Source organism: Thunnus albacares, chromosome 9 (assembly GCF_914725855.1).
Source record: "Thunnus albacares chromosome 9, fThuAlb1.1, whole genome shotgun sequence".
NCBI lineage: Eukaryota > Metazoa > Chordata > Actinopteri > Scombriformes > Scombridae > Thunnus > Thunnus albacares.
The window spans coordinates 27,496,600-27,519,258 of record NC_058114.1 but is presented as its reverse complement, the minus strand read 5'-3'; the positions used below and the strand labels follow the sequence as shown (position 1 = coordinate 27,519,258).

The 22,659-nt window shown below is 38.3% G+C and overlaps 2 protein-coding genes across 3 annotated transcripts in view; one reads left to right on the top strand and one right to left on the bottom strand.

Moving 5' to 3' along the window:
- Window positions 1-19,040, bottom strand: part of shroom2a (shroom family member 2a) — a 36,196-nt gene extending 17,156 nt beyond the window's left edge. Inside the window, exons 1-3 of the mRNA XM_044361957.1 lie at window positions 18,464-19,040; window positions 16,032-16,242; window positions 5,200-5,348 (exon numbers count right to left, since the gene is read on the bottom strand). Coding sequence (XP_044217892.1) covers window positions 5,200-5,348; window positions 16,032-16,238 — 356 coding nt within the window. The 5' untranslated portion in view covers window positions 16,239-16,242; window positions 18,464-19,040. The remainder of the gene's footprint in view (window positions 1-5,199; window positions 5,349-16,031; window positions 16,243-18,463) is intronic.
- Window positions 19,041-19,086: 46 nt separating this feature from the next.
- Window positions 19,087-22,526, top strand: LOC122989218 (synapse-associated protein 1-like). Of its 2 annotated transcripts, XM_044361960.1 has the most exons (10): window positions 19,087-19,426; window positions 19,569-19,687; window positions 19,779-19,845; window positions 20,020-20,093; window positions 20,197-20,336; window positions 20,614-20,765; window positions 21,132-21,190; window positions 21,327-21,471; window positions 21,574-21,725; window positions 22,314-22,526. In XM_044361960.1, exons 1-9 carry the CDS (start codon window positions 19,222-19,224, stop codon window positions 21,699-21,701), a joined length of 1,089 nt encoding a protein of 362 aa, XP_044217895.1. In that variant the 5' UTR covers window positions 19,087-19,221; the 3' UTR covers window positions 21,702-21,725; window positions 22,314-22,526. The 2 variants fall into 2 exon arrangements, with proteins under 2 accessions (XP_044217895.1, XP_044217894.1); XM_044361959.1 differs by having other exon boundaries at window positions 21,574-22,526.
- Window positions 22,527-22,659: the final 133 nt, after the last annotated feature.

The following is a 22,659-nucleotide window of genomic DNA, read 5'->3' as shown; positions in this document are numbered from 1 at the left end:
AGTATGCGGCTTGGAAAGACTGAAGCTTTAGCTTGTATAACATCTCCATTTAACCAAAGTTAAAATTAGGGATAACTGTGATAATAACTTGTCTGTCAAGTACGTTCACTTCGCAAAGCATGTAAATAACATAAGATAAAGAGCAGTATCATGTCCAGTATTAGCGTGCAGAAACATGCTGAGGCTGTATGCACCCAACCTCACTTGCAGGTGAGCGGGTGGATTCAGTCGGTCCCCGAGGGCCTGACAAAGGCCTTCTTCAGCAGACCCTACAATCAAACCAGTCATGTTTCGGGTGAGAGAGGTGAACCGTGAGCAGCATGTAATGACCAGCACATTCCTGGGCTGAGTGGCATACCAGCTGTCAAGTCACTGGCTGCCTGCTCTGACCCGCAGCCCAGAAACACCTGGAAAACTTTTGTCTGAGGCTGAGGGTCTGAACACCATCACTAAAACAAAGTCCTCCATGTCTATTATTGCAGTTCAAGATGTATTGGGGTAATCGGTGGGTAAGAATGCAAATATTAATTAACCATCAACCTGTTTATTACTTAAAGCAAGCAGTTGGGCTTCTCTGTTACCTGATGTATTAACACCAAAGTGTGGAAGACAACACGAAGTAAATCAAGCAACAACAACAAACAGTGTGGGGATTAACTGTAGTCACTCACAATGACTTACTGTGGACTGTAATGTTTAACCAACCACAAACAATCCATAACAGTGTCATGTATAATATAACAGTGTGAGCAAATACGAACAAAGCTGTCAAAAGTGTTGCAAGGTGTGAGAAATTATTGTTAATGTTTATGTAACGACATGCTCTGACTGTAGTTCCCCGAGAGTGATCTTCCTCATTAGTGGTATGTGATAACAAAATATTTCTCATATTAGGCAAGAGGAGAGACAAACATTGTAAAAAGGTAATGAAGATGTTGCCTTGAGACTATTTACAACTAAACTGGTGATCATGGTGTAAACAACACAGATACAGAAAACCTGGCCCAATAGGCAAAATATTACCGTGTGGTTCAAATAATGAAAAAGCAAAAATCCGAAGTTCCTACAGACATTGAATGTTTGTCTTCCAGATCCACATACATACCTCATGAAACGTTCATCAAGAACTAAAATTTCTTCATGTCACGTTGCAAAAAAAAAATCATCACAGTTCAAGGCAGGTGTATTTTTCTTTGATTGGAGTGTATACTTTAAAGAAAAAATTGAAACCTTCTTCCTGTAAAACTAGTGACATCTCTGACTCACTGTCAACTCACCTTGGCTGTGGAACAAACCAAAAAGAAACTGAGGGGTGCAGTTAAGACCAGGCTACACTGAAATCTCTGAACTATGATTTCCTCAGCTGAGACCCAAACAATTTTAAGAAATCTACTTATGACGAGAATTCAGCGCACAGCATTCCAAACATACTACATGGGCTTATTTAGAAAAACAAAGACCAGTAGATGTAAGCCACTCCACTGCAACCCCTACTGAATGCTTACACTGTAAGTTAGGCCAATAAGCTTTTCCGGGTATAATTGGATTGTGCACCAAACCTCTGTGAAGGCCTAACTCCTCTAAAATAGGCGGCTGCTACAGTAGAAAACATCTCTTCTATTGTAAAATAATAGTGCATGTTAGTGACTGTGGTACTTCTGTAACAATGCCAGAAGGGGGAAACCAAATGCTATAACAAACTTCAAGCTTCATGTTGTAAAGTTTAATGATTCTCCTAGCAGATGGATGGATGTGCTACAAATACCCTAAAGGGAAGGGAAAGGAAGGCAGGCCAGACTGCGGGGGGTCCTCATCGAGAGTAAAATACCTTCTGCCCGAAACTAGAGAGGTAGACAAAATAATGTGAACACCTTGTGGAAAAGGCTGCTTTGAAAACAATGGCTATCCATACACAGTGTAATGATTGTTTTGTGATATTGCTCTATAAAAGTGAACTTTAAATATAGTACAAAGGGGCCAAATTACAGCTTTTGGATTTTTAAAGTTAGCAAACCATAACAATACCAATCTGGAATACAGACAGTACAATTGCAATGTGCTGGTGTGGCACAATTATAGTGTTAGTATATGCAGTAGCCAGTGTTGGCACGCTTTAAACAAATTTTGCATGAAACATGCAATTAGGCCGTACGGTAGCTCACACCCTGATTTTGTTAGTGAAATAAGTTTAACGAATGTAAATGTTTCGGTAAAACTTTGGAAGATTTCCCGTGCGCAGTGGTTTTGTTGAGGCATGTGCAAAGCAACAAGATGCTTTCCCACAGATAACCACACCTGTCTGTCCTCTATGTGACGTGTGACAAGCCTCTCTCACTGTAGTCGCACCCCTCTCCAAAATGACAGTACACCAACAATCTCGCATTAGTCACCGCATGCAAAAAACATGACTCGCTAAATCAAGCTCCTCCCTTATGCTGTCTGTAAAGAGACCACACCTGTACACAAGAGCAGGTTCTGACAGCTTCCTGATCCTCTATCAACTATCCAGCATTATCCCTGAGATAAAAAGAAAGGTACAAGCTGACACCTACGTGCCCAGGCACAGATGAAGCTACAGACAAACACGAAGGCCCCATGTGGGTAGATGTGGAATGCTAAACTGTAATACATTTGCAAATCTCAGTACTACTTTTTTACACTACATGCAGACTGCATTTGGATCAAAGCAGCAAGAAGTGGGACTGGAGTTGAAGCTTTGAGGTTCTGTAATGAACAACTATCAACCTGCTGTATTCTAAATCAGACACAGACTTGTTATTGTGGCCTTGGAAAATGAGTGACTGGAGATGCTATTTGAGACAGTCGGAACAAAGTAAATTCTTCAACATAAACGAGGGGTAGGAAGGAACTGAGAGTCCCATGGGACTCAAAGTCTGTCTAAAATACAATAAGAACAATAAGACTTGTCCTAGTAAGGAAACATCTTTTTCCATTTAGAATCACAATAAGCGTACTGAAAAGACAATAACCAGATCCTTTAGTTATGCCTCCTGCTATACTGTAGTTTAATCTACCCATTATTAACTCCGTTAACACACACCTTGATTCAAGGGGGAAAATACATGTCACAACCACAGCATCATGTGAAAAGAGACACCAGCATGCTACTGTAACTAGTTAGCAAGTGAGTAGCCATAATACATGATTTAGTAATATTGGTACCTCTTGTAAGTCAATTCTCAGTTGACTTGATTATTATTGTTGACGTCCATAATATAATCAGGCCTGAGAAACTTCATTATGTTTTTCTACATAACTGCAGGCATATGATTATGTAGTGTAGCTTTTCTTCTCAACCATTTTATACCCAGTAGATGATAGCAGAATGTTTGATTAATTGGCAATCCAGAAGAAACTGAGTGAGTGTTTTTTTTATATCAAACTCCCTCTCTTTTGTCTTCCTTCCAGTTGACGTTAGCTTGTGGGTCGTAACAGCTAGCAGAGCAATATCACAGAAGAGGTCTGTGGTGACAAAAACTTTCATATTTAAAAAGAATGCAGTTGAGGTCCAATAATTCATGCCCACTTTTGAGCAAACCAATAAAATCTGAAGGATTTAATTTAAATCTCTCGTAACTATACCCTGCCCTAGGAAAGATGTCACATTATGTGGCTAAAGACGCTAAGGCTAACTGCTAACTGCTAACTATTAAAAGAAAGAAAATTCTCATTATTAGGTTAAAGCCACTAAAAAAAACTTGGTTTCAAATCTTGAATTTTTCTATAACATTAAACAGTCATGACTAAATGAACAACAATCAGATTCAAAGTTAGGAAAATAATATTTTTAGTTATTATTTATTTAGTTAGTTATAGGAGTTTATAGGAGTTTTACATTTAAAAACACTAATCTGCTTAATCAAGACTGTACGGTTGTAGTTTGGTTTAATTGTCAATGTGGTTTAACCAACAACATTGGCAAAGAACCCCACAACAGTCATCAGATTGTGATTCAAGTGTTTGCTGAATCACAATTGGTGCACAGCCGTACTGGACATCACATTTTTCCAATGAGTCTTGCCCACTACAGACCACCGAGAAGAGCATAAAGAAATACAAATACAGAAATCTCTCGTGAAATAAACAAAATCAGTCTAACTTTGGAAGAAAATTGAGTGTTTATGTTGAACCTCATCACTCATAGTAAGAAGCTAATTGAGAAAGTATGTTTCAGAGCCTTTAAGTTGTCCCACAATAAAATGTAAAAGTATACTGTGCACAAATGTATATGTTACATTACATCTAAAATTATAAGACAGTAGTGCATCCTTGTTTTCAGATCGTATAATAATGTCTATTGAGAATAAAACACAATGAGTGAGACTCCAAGCCATGTCCTTGTGGAGAGATAAATGGAGAGTGGACTTACTTGTACGGTAGGATTTGTTCAGGGATTACGTTATGATATGATACAATACAGAAGAGGGACAATGAGACCAGTGTTTCACTTACAACAAGGCCATTTGTAAGATGGGCCTCCAGGACTCAGTTGACAAATGATTCATCAGTTAAACAAGTTATGAATACCAAACAATACGACAGAGTCAATAAGTCACTAGGATTAGCTTACGACAAAAAGAGTGAATGTAATCATTTCTCGTGGGTTTACTGTTCATCAACAGTCTGTTCTTTGGTCATTGAGAAAGAGTGACGTGTGGTGTAAGCAGAGAGAACAATGCAAATTTATCACAGAGGGACTGAGGTCAACTGACGAGGTGGTTTTCTGAACTGATTAAAAAAAATCTCTGTGCCAAATCATGGCATTTGCATCATAACTTCCCTTTGCTCAATGTTCCCACACCTGCCTGCGTAGGACCTATTATTGGGTAAATGATGTCACCCTCAACCTCTCTTCCTTCTTTCAACTTGATCATCATGAAAAACTGTCACAAACGTGAACTCCTGCTGACTCCAACCAAGTAAAACCTGGCAAAACAGGACCATCCAGCTACCAGGAACTCAACAGTGACAGCTACAAATCCCAGAAAGTGTAGGCAAGTCTGCAGACGTATTATACAGACAAACAGCTGCCAGGGCCAGGATCCTCCACCTCTATTCCTCCGTCACCTTGGTTTGTTGGAGATGTTACCATAGTGACTTGTTAGGCTGGGGGGCGGTGCACCTGTGACAGCAGTAGATGCAGAAGGAGAGGGAGGGGACCAAGAATTGGTTACCTACCTTTTCACCACCAGGCTGAGAGTCTTATGGGAGCCTTTCACTAGGCAGATTGCCTCCTGTCTGTAGCCACTCAGGGGAATCTCGTTGATGTTGACAAGCTCGTCTCCCACCTGGAGACTCACAGCTGCTGCCTTGCTGCCCTCCTCAACCTGGAACATAAACAGAGCAGATGGAAAACAGAGAATTAAATATACTATTTTACAAAGAGACACTTATGCCACTATTCTCACTGGTTAGCAAGTGAGTTGGTACTTATATTGGTACTTCTTGTTGTTTTCTCTCAAAATTTCCTCTACACAACCTGTTTCCATCACATTAAAATATCAGGCCTCTGCATTAAACTTAGGTAGCACTACAGAAGAGTAGAATTAGGAAATAACATGCTAGACTATCAGTAGATAATGTTAACTCACTGATTTGTGTTTTTGCACACAATTCTTAAAGCTCCTGTTTGATATAAACAGATTTGGCCTTTTGACACTGTAGAAACTTTTCATTTCACAGCTTTGCCATGTCCAAAAACAGTAGCACCGCTTTCTGTTGAAATTAACAAGACGGAAGGATAACATACTTGTGCACTCTGTGGGGTAGGTGTTGGAATTCAGAGGAAACTAGATGACATCAGTGAGTACTGAGAGACCTCCCTCCACAGTGTTGTGAAAGCGAATAAATAACCTCATACGACCTAACCTTGGTGCTACTTACTGCTTCTCAGCACTTAACCACTAGCGATAAGCAAAACCCTGATATTTACTGTTGGGTTTAAACCCTACTGTGGAGCAGATTCCTCCTTATGCGACCTTGGATAGTAACATTTGTGTTGTGTTTACCAACTAGGGCTAATGATTTTTATTATCGATGAATCTGACTATTACCTTCTCAATTTAAAGTTACTACAAAGAACTTGTAACTAGTTAGGAAACAGTCTCATGATGCCTCTGATGCCTCTTTATGACCTTATATAAGCAAACAAAACCATCAGCAAGAACACTGAGAATGCCTGATTTTGCAGGATTTCCCACAAAATCAGGTGGAACAATTTAAGGCATGCAGACCGGAAGAGCCTACGTTTACTTTACATGTACAGTGTTTCCCCTTGGTTGACTGCTTTGGGGTGGCGGGGTAGGGGTGTGTGGGGAAAAACTCGGGAGAGACTCAGCAACCACATATTCCTCCATTCTGTTAAAGAGCAGCTGAGACTGACACTAAAATGAGAAAAGCTGTCGACCTTAAAGGTCAGTCCACCCATTGTCTCTAACTTCATGGCGAAGCATTTATTAACTGACACAATATAACCTATACTGTACATTTACTGCCAGATCGAAAACTTACTGCATTATTCTTTAAAGGAGCTATGCTACCAAGAGTTTCCCAGGCAGCGACGCAGAGGGTAACTCACGTTTCGGAACAGCACTGCACAAATGCTACTGATATCCAAATGACTGGATATTTGTTGTTATTGATGGCATTAAAAAAAAAAAAAAGATTTTTTGGCCCGGTGGTGGTTCTTGTTAGACAGGTGGCACGCTAGTCCTATACAATTATGGGGGAAACACTGATGTAGCATTGTAGCATGAGCATGACGTTATTGTTTCATCATCGTCATATTACAATTATTAATTTTACATAGCTACAAACAGACACATTACCTCATTGCTATGCATCCTGCAAATAGCTGAGTTTAAAAAATAAAAATAAGTAGTGCCTTTCTTTCACTTGCTTCCAAAACATAGGCATATGCTAGCTAAGATCTTAACGACACGAGGCAGTGATGCTCATGGGTAATGCAGTCTTCAATCCAGGAAAACACTGTCGCTTTTGTCCACAGGGGCTGCTAAAATCAACACAAAATGAAAGCTCCTTGTAGTGACTTTAACAAACAACATTTTCAGTCAATAAAATGTCATCAAATTGTGAAAAATGCCCATCACAATTTGCTAGCCCAAGGTGGCATCTCCAAATTGTTTTTGAGAAGCTGGAACCAGAGAATATTTGACATTTGTGCTTGAAAAATGAATTGAATGAAATAGCTTCTGATTAATTTTCTGTCAAATGACTAAATGATCAATAGACAAATCTTTTCAGTTCTAAAAACAGAAGATTTTAGATTAGGAATGAGATTCTTGTTTTCTATCTATGCACATGAATAAAAAGACAAAATGTACCAAGTTCCTCTGTTTATTGAAGAGACAAGGAAAAGAAAACCTTCAGCACAACAGATCATTTTCACAGCAGATATTTTAACAAAAACAGGAAAAGCACAGCTGCAGTTAATAACGTTAATGAAGGCTGAACCCCATTTACTTCTTCCAAATTCATGAGTGTGTGGGTGGGTGGCAGATGCTAGATTTTGACAGCCAAATATGAATAAATAAGAACTATATTGCGCAATTATGAATCAAATCTTTATGGCAGTCAAGTTAGCAAAACCAAGGGCATGTCTACAAAAAATCCTTAAGACGTATGTGCGAAAAATGCACCATAAAGCCAAGATTTGCTTGTTGACGTTCTTGACAGATTTTATAGGGTAACAGTGACAGAAAAAAAACACACTGTTTATCAAAGTTAACAGCAGGTAGGCCAGTTTCTAAAGACAAGGCTCAAAGGCTATAAAAATACTTCAAAAAGCTGCTGTCCAAGCCAGTGGCATGATGTAAAAACAAACTGTACTGTGTTTGTCTGAGGGCAGACACCTGAAATAACACATCTGTCAAAGGGAGGTACAGTGAACTGAGTACAGTGGACTGAAGTTAGCAACTGCTAATGTTGGTGTATCTCTGGACAGGACCCACCAACAAAAGGGTCGACTCATGATATAAGATATTAAACTGACAGAACCACAGCTTCATGCAAAGGTCTCTGAGGTGTCAGGTATACTGTACGTAAAAGGTCACCGCTGTCCTCATATTGCCGAGGATAGTCAGACATGAGAGGTGCAAGATAGCACGGCTCACTGTGGAAAGAAAAGCAGCGAGAACGTGCTTGGCAGTTGGCACATTAACACACAAAAGCCAAGCTCTGCAGCTGATAATCAGGTCTCCACTCAACCTGTGAGAGGGGGCTGTATGACTCAACTACAGAGGTATGTGTACATTTACAGACCATTACGTCTTATATGGCCTTTATCCTCAGCGCAGAACACCAGAGCCCAGATAGCACTAATCATAGCCTCTTTTCATTTTTCTATAATACCAATTTTAAGGCAGGGTTAAGGCAGTGCAGACTGAGGATTTTTATGATGGCTGGCTAGATTCCCAAGATGGTCCAGATATGGTAGTGTATTTTTTAGAGAAACTGAATCACTCACTGATACACTTAGTGTAGGTTACAATGTCTAAAATGGAAACAAAACACCCCAATTATACTGAAAATGCAAAACCATTCTCACTAGATAACACTTGGTTGAATAGTTCAGAGGAACAGTAGCATGAAATTAACTTCACATGGGTAAATTAGTGACTGTGGGTTTTGCAAGATTAAAAGGTAGGGTCTTAGATAACCATGTAGCACGCTGTATTAAAGGATCAGTCTGACGCTTTTCTATATTTTTCTTGTTGTCAATAAATCACATGAAAAGACCAAAACTAACAACGTGTTAGTCCGTCTCTCAGTACTTTCTGACTTCACTACCCTAACTGGGGCTCTCAGAGCCAAACCCATTGGTGCCTAATGAGGAGGTAAATCTTTTTTTTTTTTTTTTTTTAAATGAGTCACAAATATATAGTTTCAAGAAAAAGCCTCAGTAATTTCCTAAAACAGCAGGGCACTGTAGTTTTTAGCAAACGTTACGCATACAGGAGTAAATAGTGTATTAACTTGGGACTATTTTCAGTTGTGGATGAATGATGCTCCTGTGAGTTTTTACAGCAGAAGGACTGTGCATGTGGGGTTAACTCATGGGATTTATTGACACAAAGAATAATATACCATGTGTCTAGGTGTAAAACTGTAAACCTAAGTTTGACTAAGAGATGGGATAATTCCCATTAAGTTGCACTGTTTAAAATATTCTTCTCAGCTACATTTTTGTAAACATTACAAAGCTGGTGAGCACATAGCTGATCTTTAATGATATTTGAAAGCTTTTAACTTGAGGCATTTGTGATAAAACACCAGAATATAATTGATTATACAGTGTTTGGGACCAGATTAGGCTGCTATGCAAAAGAAGCTTGATCACATGAAAAGAAGAGTTGACATATGTACAGTAATAGTTCAGACTAAGCAGACAGGAATCTGTAGCTACAACTAAAGAATCAGAGGAAGTCAACAGTAATGCAGGGGAACCAGGGGGAGAATAAAACTGAAGGCAAAACTAGGTTGCAGCACATTTATGTTGGTCTGACGACATTACTAATTGTGTTGTATATACAGTGCATAAAAAGAGTCTTCAACATCAACAACAACTTGCTGAGACATCTGTTGGACAGCCTGGGGCTACACAGCAGTCTGGCTTTTATTCAGAGAAACTTAACAGGAAATATGGCTCTACAATAAAAAAAAACTATGTTTTAAGAAGGTAAATAACAACAACAAACAGAGTCAAGAGGCAGCATTAAGTAAAACAAAAAAGGTAAATAAAGGCAGTGTTTGCACAACATCAAGACAGGAGATTCATACTGCTTTTCCAAACATTTTTCACCATGGCAGCCCAATCAGCATGAGCCATACCATGTCCTTTGTTTACCATCTTCCTCCAGGCCATAATCAGTCAAACTCCAGCCATCCTGGATGCCTGAGTATCCTCAAAAATAGCCCCATGTGTCTCTGTGGGACATGAAGGGAAGGATGTGGTGGTGATGGGGGTAAGGAATGTGTCTTTTCTGCTGACAGATGTGCTGTGCAGTGTGCTGACAGGGCACTGAACTCAGACCTCATGTATGGTTTAGGCGCTGCCTTCACACATCATCGAGGGTGTTCATTCCACTTTGACAAGCCACCAGCAACCACATAAACAAACTCACCCAAATTTGACCTTTTGCTCGGCTTGTAGCTTTTTTAGCTTTTAGTTAAGAGGCATCTGTCTCTGTAAGGCAGGCAGATGTTTTAAGCATCTGTCTTTTGCAAAGTTCTTGCAGTAAATCACAACATTTGGTTTTAGCAAACCATGTTAGCCCGGACACTGAATTTGTTGTGGAATCTATGGAGGTTAAGCATAATTAAATAATTTAATTGTACTTTAATTCACAAGATGGACAACATTGCCTCTGTCTATAATGGGAAGAATAAACATAATTTAGATGAATATATTGCCTAAATTTTTTATATGTTTTCCAATTGATTCCATTGGCTCATCCACCTTCATTTTTCCCAAAAGTCATAAAGCTGTTTTCAAATTTTATTTGGAATAACAGGAAGCCAAGACTCTCTTTTTTATTTGCCTTATGATAGGGGAGGGTTACAACTATCAAATTTACAGTGGTACTACTGGGTTGCAATGTTTTGGTTTTCTAGAAAGGTTGCTCTGCCCTGGTTACGAATTGAATTGTTGTCCTCAAGGGGTTTGGTGCTGGATAGCTTTTATACTCTGCTCCCTTCAAGAAATTAAGAAAAAATACGATTAAGTACATAAGAAGTACATAAATATCTTGTGTCGCCAGTGTCATATTGTTTTTCTCCAATTTGGGAAAAATGAACACTTTAGCCCGGCTAAAAATGACATGGGAGTTAAAACATGGTTAAGTTAGGACATAGTTTAACTACTGGATCTTTATGAGGACAACTATCTTAATGTCGTTTGACGAGCTGAAAGCGAAATATGACGTGCCACAGAAACACTTCTTCAAGTATTTACAACTTAGAAGTTTTATTCTGGCACGTTTAAAGAATTCAGTGCAACAACATCCAAAGTCCACACTGGAGATATTTTCCACAAAAAAATTGTTTCAGCAAAGGGTGGGTTACTCAATTATATAATATAATGGTGGAAAGTAAGAGACAGTATTGGATACAAGACTTACAGCAGGACATCTTAGTGGGTGAATGAGGAGTAATATGTTCAAAGGCACAAACACAAACAGTCAATACTCGACTGAGATCAATACAGTATAATTGGATAATGAGAACATACATCACTCCTGTGAAGTTAAATAAATTTGATCCTAATATTCCTGACCAATGTTATAAGTACAATAATCATCAAGTTACTTTATATCACTGCTTGTGGGAATTTGGTGTTTGGTGAGTTTGGTGATACGCTACATCTCTCAAATTAACTCTCGAATGTTAGTTGCCCCTCTCTTGGCCACTGGTTGAAAAATGTAACTTCAAGTTTGACTCTTGAGAAACTCATATATATAGTTCAGGAGAAAGCTTCTACATTTTAAAACATCTCGGAGATGTTTTTGGAATTTGTTAAAAATTGGGACATTGAAGAGGCAGTGAAAGTATGAAGTTACAGTGAAAATAACTAATCTATTGTGAGGAATGTGTGCTGCACACTGTTCTGTGTTTGTGTCTGTATTCTTATTTTATTTTTTATTAATTTTATTCTGAATCTATTGTGAATATTGAGAGTCATACTCCAGACTACCAATATTCCCATCATCTTCTGCTGTGTTTAGTGCTACTTAGCATGCTACCACTGATATGGTGAACACAGGAAACAGTATACCTGCTAAACATCAGCATTGTCATTCTGTGCTAGTTGGCATGCTAACATTAGCATTTGGTTCAAAACACGACTGTGAAAAAATACACATACAAATCACACAGATAGTTAAGACATCAACCACAAATAGTAAGTTTCATAACAGAAAGTCTATGTTATGGAGGTTAGCATGGCATGTAAACCCTCAAAATGGATTTGAACTTTGCGTGACTATGCTGTCAGGGTCGCACAAACCCTGTGATTATCAAATAGCCTCTTAAACTAACACTTTCATGAGTAAAGTACAAATGACATTGTACTTGATTTTTGTGGTGAGATTTGGTTACCCCATGTCTTGAGCTGGGATCCAAACATCAATAATTTTTTTGATATTGACTGAAATGTGTCTTTGGAACTAAGTATCAAAAACTGTCAAGTTGCCAAAAGCTGCATTTTTGTGCAACCATCAAAACATTTTAAATGATACCAGCCCCACAGATAACAGTGATTCTCTGTCTCTGAAATCCTATAGAAGACAACAGATGGAAGCAACTTTGAGCCTTGTGCAGAAAATGGCCAAACAAAGGGAATTCCCAATGCCAATATGAGCCTGAGAACAGTTTAAATCTAATAGGTTGACATAACAAGGTAAAATAACACTAACGTAATGCCAAAGAACGTTTACAATAACATTTCCATCAACGAGCACACACTGAACCATTCCTTCTTCTGAGCCCGATCAATCCTTCCAGCATTCCATATTCCTACCTCCAAAATCCTGACTCCCACAAATAGAAAACTATTCCAATATTGAAGTCTTTTTCCTGCCATGAGCCATAATCCTATTCTCTACGGATCATCTGTGTTCCAGAGGTTGTGCAATCATGGGACAGTCAAATCGAACCCACAAAGTTGTCACACAAAAGGTTCAATAATTAGTAAAACCAGTCTACCTGCAGGGGATTTATCACAGCGTGCAAGAACAAACACATTTTTGTTTATCTAGTACTGGTTCTTTAAGAGCCAAATATTTTCTTCCATATAAAATTTTATCCTGGCAAAGGAAACATATGTATGAGGTACATGCCCAGCTGTGTTGTGTAAAACAGGATTATTTAAGTTTATTGAGACGAAGGACTTTAAGTCCATGAAGACCTTGAGCATAACCTGAGCTATGAGTGGAATGTTAAGAATTTTAATTAGATCCAGGATATTTTTTAACCAATACTCTTACCCTCTCATCGAACTGTGGGCCCTTTCTTTTTTTATCATCTTTCATTTTATCAATCTGCGAAAATGCATAGAAGTAAGAAAATAGCCAAAAAAGTTTTGAAGTGTGTATTCCTCAGGTTTATGATGCAAGATACAGACGTCCTGCCAAGACCAACAGCGTACTCATGATGAAACAGAAAGACATTTAATATTAGAACAAGATGTTAAAAGGGGACCATTCACAACCATTTGAGGTCATTTCCAAGTGGAACTTTCTGATTGCTAACGAGAAGTGTAAATCTGACAATCAGCAGAGTGAGCTGTAGCTGAAACATACTGCAGAAAGCTGTGAGGAACTGAATGCCACAATCCACATGGTCACTGCTGTGTTACATGGTTGAGCAGTACATGGCGAGACCGGGAACAGATTTTTACAGTTCTAACTAGCCTGACTTGTCTATGTTACAGTGTTCTGTTCGCTTATCTTTTTCCCAAAAGAACATAGTAAATGCAGTGTTTTAATTTTAAATAGTTTTTTGCTCCTGTTTCATTGCAGTTTATCTCGATATTCCAGGTTACAATGTGTCATTTGAAACAGCTCTCACAAAAAAAAGGACACATCGCTCAGATGGGTGCAAGAATAGCTTACAATATGTTTAACTGAAATTGCCCTTCAAAGAAATTGGACAGAAATAACAAACTGCATCAGGCAGATCACATAGGCTTGCATGTTTTACCATGTTGCTGTATGTTCACATATTTATGACTTCAGTCATGTATAGCATCATTAGAAAGACAAATGTTGGGAGTAAGAGGCCTTAAGATTTTTTTCTGTATCACAGAGCCAGTCTGTGGGCATTTTTAGTGGTTGCACATTTGATTACTTGCATCTTTATCTAGTTAACAGAAATAATTCAACAACATACCTTTGAAAATTAGTGGCTATACTCTGTGAGCTGCTCCAAAAAGAGCACAAATCATTAATCCTGACTTAATTTATCTCATCATGCCATTCCAATGGGCTTCGGGCTGTCACGGATAATTCACTACATTTAGAAAATCAAACAAAGCTCCAACATTCCTCCCCTGCTCCTGGTACCACACGCTACCCCTCCAAACTGAAATTTAACCCAGCACAAAGTGATGAGAAAGCAAATGTCCAGGTGGAACCTCATAACATACACCGTAGCCTGAGTGGCAGCAAACTAAACTCTGAAGCATTTCAAGTCAGCTTGACAAACCTGTGTTAAGGCTAGTCCATGATCAGTTTACTTTTTGAGATTACTGAAAATGTCTTCAAGTGCCAGGAAGACTCCGGCAAGACTATTAAATAATATTTAAAAGGTTCTGATGAAGCAGGTGAAAAGTCTAGCGTGAGAGGTTGGTCAAAAAGTTCTGAGAAATGAACATCTCACCATCAGATGCACACGGGTCCACTTTTTGTTGGTCCTTGGAGTAAAGATGTAGCGTTCAGTGATAAAACATTAACGATAAATTGCTGTCAATATCAAACCAGAGAACTGCAGTCCAGCTGGGCAATGGTTCACCCCACACAATTCAGCAATGTGACCTCACCATTTAATCTTATAGCTTAAAGACTTAAAATGGTCAGAATTCCAGTCATTAGAATCACATGCTTTCTAAAACCTGCCGTAATGGGGTGAAGGTGGTCACAACTGTATTACTCTAAAGCCATATGGTGCCTGAGTTCCTGAGTTTCACCCCTCCGTGTTGGACTTTGGACCCCTTTTAGGTCAATACAGAAATGACGAACAAAAATCAAGCAGGGACACAGCTCTCGACAAACAGGTGCTGGTATTTTACCATGTCAAATTAACTAGCAAGGTCTTTTGTGGTAAATCATTACACAGTCAACAGAGAAGTGAGGTTAACAGTGTGATTTCAGAGCAGATTGGGCTGCACAGTGATTAAGTACACTCCCTCTCATTTACACTACATGCATTATAGTGGCTCATATCACCCATTTAAAAAGGTCATTACACAAGCTATAGTGCAAGTTTTGTTGGATGTCAATGTTCACAGAAACTTGATACAAAACACTCCGATTTTACTACACATTTAGCCAAACGGGCAACAATACTCGGTGCAACACTGTGCCAAATGTACACAGCTTTGTAACATGCTTTGACTGCACAGATCACACTTTAAAAACAGACAGTTAGCACCCAATCCAGTAGCTGCACGTCCAGATGTTTGTATGAATTTCAAGAATGACAAACTGTGCTGAAGAAACAACAGGCTCATGTCAGTGAGTTTAAAGAGAGTACTATGTGTTCACAATATCAAAATCTGGCATTTGTCTCATATCATGCTCCTTCCTCCATTTTTCTATTTTATTATCTTGTGTCAGAAAATGCTGTAAAAGTAGAGACAAGAAAAATGCACAGCGACATGTTTGCCATGTAAGCAGTGATGTCAGAGCAGGCATCGCCTTGTGTTTGGTTAGATGACAGCAACTAATAAAATAAAACGATAATCTTGCTGGCCCAGGTCACTACTGCCAAAACTGATTGAGCAATGTTAAACTTTGCCAGCCATCATCGCCTGTGCCATTATGATAAAGGTCACATAATTTAATTTTTTTACTTGGCAGCCTGATGTATGACAGGATATGGAGGGTGTTCACTTTTGAAAGGTTTTTAGAGGGTGATTAAGGACTTTAAAAGTAGGTGGAACAATTCGACACCGGCAGAATTGCGGTTGTAAAATTGACAGCAAACACACACCTGCTCTGACTCACAAGTTGTAAACCTGCAACTTCTGAACAGTGACAGTGGATGAGAAGAATGCTGCAACATCTACAATCACATTTTATTAAAAGGAAACTTTTGCGTACATTCCTGAGTGCAAAGAGAGGTATCAAAAATGAACACTTTTTTAAAAATGATATTTGACATTTGTTTAAAATTGACCATTTACAGATCAAAATGTTATTGGATTTGGATTTTAAAGACACATAGAAAGGATTTCAGTCTTGCAGCAAATTCTCTGCTGCCTTAGAAAGTCTTACCTTGGTTATGAGCAGAGGTTCTCGATGCTCCAGACCCCCTCTGAGTGTAAATCCCCACGGTGCACCTCCTGAAAGAAATACATCCACCAGCTTCCAGCCCTCCCCATCTCTGGTCCTCTGTTCCAGATCTCCTGGTTTCTGCATCACATGCCAAAGGCTCTCTGCTTCTGTATAGTGTGGATCATTTTTATATTGCTCAGCATCCATGGCACTGATATAGAAGTAAAGAAACAAAGAGAGAGAGCATGTAAACATGTTCAGGCAACACATATTAATAAGAACTCTTCCAAAAGTATGATTAGTTAGTGTAGGCCAAATGACACTGTATTTTAAAAGACTCAATTTCTGGCCCAATCCTCTTTTCATTGTGTACTGTCCAACGTGGGCACATGATCTGTAAGTATGTTCTGTACCACTGCTATGCTGATGACACCCTGCTGTAACTCCCACTAAAATCTACCGTCCATGCAGCCTTGACAACCTGCCGAAATAGAGAGCAACTGGTAGGTCTTCACCAGTACTTAAGAATGATACAATATTACCCACATTTCAGTGTCTTTACTCTGGTTGACAGTCAATTTTTATGATCAAGATTTTACTGATCACTTTCACAGCTCAGCACAGTCTGGCTCCACGTTATGCTGCTGATCTTTTAAGCCCTTCTGAACCTGAGCGTGACCTGAAAAGACAACCAACTGTTCTACAATCTAGACTCAAGAATAAAGCAACTGGGCATTTTCAAGTGGCTGGAGAAGCCAAAATATAATTTAAGGACTCACCTTCAGACTGGTTTGATAAGTAAATGTTCAATTTCAAATATTCTCTTTTATTCATTTATTTCCTAATTGCTTGTTGATATTTTTTATGCTACTTTTCAAACCTGACTTTGTTTTGGACCATTGTGTTTAGTGCAGAAACTAACAATTATTTTCATTATCAGATTATGTTCTTGAATAATCACTGAACTGTTTTGTCTGTACAATATCGAAAAAGCCCTTATGGGGCTGTCTTCATATCTCTTGTTTTGTCCAACCAACAGTCCAAAACCCAAAGATATTCAGTTTACTATGATGTATATAAAAAGCATAAAGAAATCACATTTGAGAGGTTGGGAGCAGTTTGGCATTTTTGCTTGAAAAAATTACCAAAACAATTATTTGATAACAGTTGCTGGTTAATTTTCTGTCGATAAATTAATTGACTACTGGTTGTGGCTCTAGCTGTGTTTATTATGTGCCTATATACGTTTTAAATTTCTTCCGCTATTTATGGGAAGCACTTTGATCACTGCTTGTTTTTGTTGTTATTTGGCAGTACTGTGATTCATAATGGCTCCATGGTTCCCAGTCCGAATACAGACTAAATAAAAAAATTAAAAGAATACCAAATCTTTATAAATAGTATATACAAAATGATCTAAATATGTAGTTGAGCTAAATTTGGAATTTTACGGAATGCTGTTCATATTATTTTGATCAAAAATTAATTTAAAATATTTAAATTTTGACCAAGTGCATCTTAAAACACATCTTTGTGTATATCACTAGTTGCTTTTGCTAACTTTATTGGCTTATTAGCAGCCTGCAGTCTTTAAAATGGTGTACAGTTCAACTACCATCACTGACAATAATGTTAAGAACAAAAGAAGTATCATAAGTATCTAAATATCAAAGTATGATAAGCTTCTTGATAGTTAGCTTATATAAAGAAATATTTAAAGGGTTTATTTTTTTCGAGATAAAGAATTACATTAAATATTCCACGACAAAGACTCTGCTTTGTGTTAGCATTATTTATTAAATACAATTTCAACACAAATGCCTCTCATTTTAAGGATTCAGCATCATTTCAATGGTTTAAGGTTGCTGGAGGCAGCTTTACAGCCCTTAGCCAAATTATTTTTTACTGAGACTAGAACTTGACGAAATAAGTCCGTAAACTTAACCATAAGTTTCTGATTTTCATAGTTTTAACTGTTGGACTCTTGTACCACTAATATTGCAAATGTGCTAAGGAACTACCCTCCAACACATAAAATGAATGCCTGATTGATGATTTTAGTAACTTTGCCTGTAATGAGAGATGTTTTCGTGGGTTTATAGTGAATAAAAATGCATCCTTGTGTCACTAAACTTGGAAATCTGTAACGCTGCGTAAACACCTGTTGTCATACTCCAGACAGGCTGACTTAAACTTAATGCTCTTATGTGTGAGACAATTACACAACATTGTCGAGCAGCACAATGGAAACCATCTTCGCATGTATCGACAGATAAGCACAGAGCTCAACAAACCTGTTTAAATTAAATAAGTAAGCGTGTCTCCGAGTGAAACAAACAGTTTGTCATGAAATTTAACACTCGACTCAGCAAGGTCCCTAGCTTTTTCTACATTTATTACAAAAGTCATGCTTAAAAAACGGCTGACCTTACCTGGAATTCAACTTCTGGATAAACCGGTGGACACAGTCGTTTGGTCGGGGGTTGCTCGCAGCTATCTCCCAGGTTTACGTTACACATACTTCATCTTCTGGAGCTGTTTTTATTTCCAAAGGAATCACTTTTTTGTTTTTTGGTTATCCGCCAGTTGTTCGCGCACGGTTTCGCAGAGTACGCTAAGAGTTTTTCTGTTGTTTTAGACGCTGCCGTTCAATCCGTATCCTACTTCATTATACAAACCGACACACTGACACACTCAGGAGAGTTTAAATCAGCTAAGCTAAGCTAACCCCATCCATGGACAACAGGGAGAACAAGTGTAGCAGCAATATAGCGCAAGTGTGCCATCTACCGTTAGCTTGCACATAAACTAAGCTTTCCCTCAAAAAAACGATGTTCTACTTTATAAACACATTTTACCCCCCAAGTGGACGCTTTAACAACATTTTCTGGGCGTCAAACCCAATTAATCGCAGTAAATTGCTTTTGGGCTAACTTTTAATTTGGGTAACGTAAAAGAAACGCTAAAGCGCGTAGGTTTCCATGACAACTTGTTACTTCAATTTAAGGGTGCGCAGTAGGACCAAACTTAACTAAGTCGCGGAAGTGGGTGAGTGTTGAAACGTCACCAGCTATTATGCTGTAATCACTAGAGTCAAACTATCAGAAATTTTGACGTATAAAACTAGTAAGTGTGCCATTAGAGCATGCTCAAAAACTTCTTTTAACTTTATTGACAAATCATTTGAAGTATGTTTAAGAACTGGGGGACCTGGCTCGGGATAGAAAACGAAAATGGCCAAGTTAAACAAGAGAGCGAGTCTAACGTTACTGTTGATGATACTGAAGACACGAATCACGGAATAAACAAACCGACTGATGTAGCTGAAAGTGAGCAGAGCAGTGAGAAAGACGCTCAAACGCCCCAACTTCTCGAAAAAGCGAAGGGTTTCAGTGGTAAGTTTTGTAAAGTTGATAAAGTACAGTAGCTTAGTAGACTTAGTACTAGTAAACTTCTCAGGATGTGTGTGGTCTCTTTGCTGTGGCAGCAGGGTCCTCTGTATCCTCTGTAAAGTTTGTTAAACTCGCTTCTTTGCAGGTTACATTTATAATTTCGCCAGCAATGCTTCCAAGAAACTGTCCGAGTCTGTCGTTGAAACAGCACAAACCTTAAAGAAAAGTGTGGAGGAGGGGAACATAAATGGGATTATTGATAAGGTAAACTGCTCTTCCTGTCTGTTTTCATTTGAAAAATGAATATACCCTCTTCTTTATATTGAAGAAGTATGACCTAAATATCCCTCCCCAGACCATTTTGGGGGATTTCCAGAAAGAGCAAGAAAAGTTTGTTCAGGAGAAAAAATCAAAACAGTTTGGTAAGCACTGAATGTTTATTTATGTATATAACCAGACATGTTGAATGTCAGTTTTTGCTCTCCAAACTGAAATTGACAACTGAAGATTTATCAAGATAATTGCTTAATTGCCAGCTAACCAAAACTGCATCATATATAAGTACATATTACATAACCAGTTTTCATTGTTTCTAGGTGCTGCTGTGCCCCCATGGGTGGGTTATAATGAAGAGGACACCATACAGCATCAGATCTTGGCTCTCTCAGCTGTTAGTACTCTACATTCAACAGAAAACATTTCTTTTGATATGGAAAAATAGAAAAAATCTGTATCAATTGGCATAAGTTAACTTTTGGTTTATTTGTTGACAGGACAAACGAAATTTTTTGCGTGACCCTCCTGCTGGGGTGCAATTTCACTTTGACTTTGAGCAAATGTATCCAGTCGCCATGGTGATGCTAGAGGAAGATGAGCTGCTCAGGAAGATGCGCTTCCATCTGGTCCCCAAACAGTAAGAATGTTATGACACTGAAATAATACTTTGTCCCGTTTTTTCATCATGTGCATCTCTGCAGAAGAGTGTGTTTATTAAAAATCAAAATTATATTAAAAACAAAATGATTTTAGGTCTGTGTGTGTGTGTGTGTGTGTGTGTGTGTGTGTGTGTGTGTGTGTGTGTGTGTGTGTGTGTGTGTGTGTGTGTGGTGGTCAATGATGGGATGTAGTCTCCCCACAATACCATTCCAACATGGACATAACTGCCATTTCCTCTTTGTCATTCTTTGCAGGGTGAAAGAGGAGGTGTTCTGGAAGAATTACTTTTACCGTGTGTCCTTGATAAAACAGTCAGCTCAGCTCACAGCTCTGGCAGCACAACAGGCTGCTGAGCGGAGGGACGTCGAGAAAACTGGGTCCAGTCCTGAGGATGTCCATCAAAAGGGTATACTATGCTCTGCAGTGTGAAACTATAAGGCACTCTAGTCGGGGGTAAAAATGAAGATAATTTATTTCAATTCAGAGCTTCTCAAGCAAATCCATAAATGGTCAAATATTGTATGATAAACCAAAGAAACAAAACCATGCTTAACAACATAGTATTTTACTGTTTAATTTTGTGAAATAATCTACTTAGTAGCTTCTGTAACCTGTATTAGACAATGTTAAGTACATTACAATGTTCAGTTCTTTTCATACAAATAAAGACACTGCAGGAAGTTTGATAAGCAACAGTAGGAGAACTTGAACATTGCCTTCTTCTTGTCTTTTCATATACTCGAGAGATAATGTGAAAAAAATTGTTTCGCAGATGTAGTTAAACGGAAAACTCCCGCTGCCATCAGCTGTTCCAAACCAAAGCCCAGTGAGGTGAGGAACCTGTTGTCAACTTTTACCTTCATTCCACCATGAAATCCAAGAAAATAGAGAGCTCATTATAAAAGCAGTGATTGGGCTAAAACAAGTTTAATTGTAGTCTGACCTCTTTATGTTTCTGTCATAAAAGGATGAAGAGGAGATCTCCACCAGCCCGCCTGCAACTGAATTTGTGAGCGATGCTTTTGACTCATGTAAGATAAACGAAGACGACCTACGCAAGGAAATAGAACAACTTGTTCTAGACAAGAGGGAACATCCAAACACGCAACAGGGTAGGTTTCAGTTTTTATTTGTTAAACTGAGTTATCATGTAATCAGTGCAGTTGCTTATCAAAGTTCAATGAGTGACTCATTGTGTTTTGTTTTTTTTACAGAGGACTCTGCAGACTGGGAGAAAGAGTTGCAGGAGGAACTTCAGGAGTACGATGTGTTGCCTGATACTGAGAACTGTGATGACAATTGGGACAAAGAGATTGAAGAGATGCTTAAGGAGGACAATTAGAGCAATTACACGGACCCCTTTAAGGTCAGAAACATAAGCCAATTGTGATGATACATGTCAGTATCTGCATAATATTTTTGGATACTCTCAGAATTGTCAAGATTGAGAAATACCACTGAACATCATCAAAATGTTAATGTTTCCATGGCTAGAAATAGAGGATAAATGGTCCTGCAGCTCAAAAGAATCTGAATTTGAAAATCTGAGTACGACTTTCTGTGGATAAAGATACATGTGAATATTACATCCTGATTAAAAAGTCCAGGCAATGAATGAAGATATGCAGCAGCCCAAATACCGAAAAGAGAAGGCTTGTATGAAATCATAGACTTTAGCTTTGATGTGTCTTTCTAGCTAGACTAATTAGTCTTCTGCAGAAATAATATTAATTGAAACATTAACTAAATCAAGTATTATTACAGTTTTAGAGGATTTCATATGAGCGACAGGACATGTATGGTATATTTTGGGAGAAAAGTTTATCCTATGACTGAGCCAACTTATTTTATAAATGGAAATGATATTATTGTGATATCACTTGTTAAATGCTGTTGAATGACTGACCATGTATATTTTATTTTATTTTTTTCTTCACATGCACACATACTGTAGACGCTGATATAATGTGTGGATATGCCTGTCCAAACAAGCTGGGTGTTCTTCCTGTTTACACCAAACTTTATTCAGAAAAAAACAGACTCAAAGCCATTGTCTTTTGTGTTTATACTTATGCAAACTGCAGTGTATTGTTACATTGTATTATGAAAATGTTTATATAAACATAAACTCTATTATTGAATTAAAATGTCTTTTTTCTTGAATTGATACATGTGGTTCTGTTTTGTGTACGGGTTGTTCTTACAGTGTTTTATCAGAGAGAAAAAAAACAAAAACCAAAGCATATCTTTTTCTCAGGTTAGCTGAAAACCTCTCATGCCCAGCGAGCGTACTTCAAACG

Bases quoted from the DNA above. Each gene is read 5' to 3' on its own strand.
- LOC122989218 (XM_044361960.1), top strand. From the start codon at position 19,222: ATGTTTAAGAACTGGGGGACCTGGCTCGGGATAGAAAACGAAAATGGC. The intron at 19,688-19,778 runs GTAAACTGCTCT...ATCCCTCCCCAG, and splicing joins TAAATGGGATTATTGATAAG to ACCATTTTGGGGGATTTCCA. The intron at 21,472-21,573 runs GTAGGTTTCAGT...TTTTTTTTACAG, and splicing joins ACATCCAAACACGCAACAGG to AGGACTCTGCAGACTGGGAG.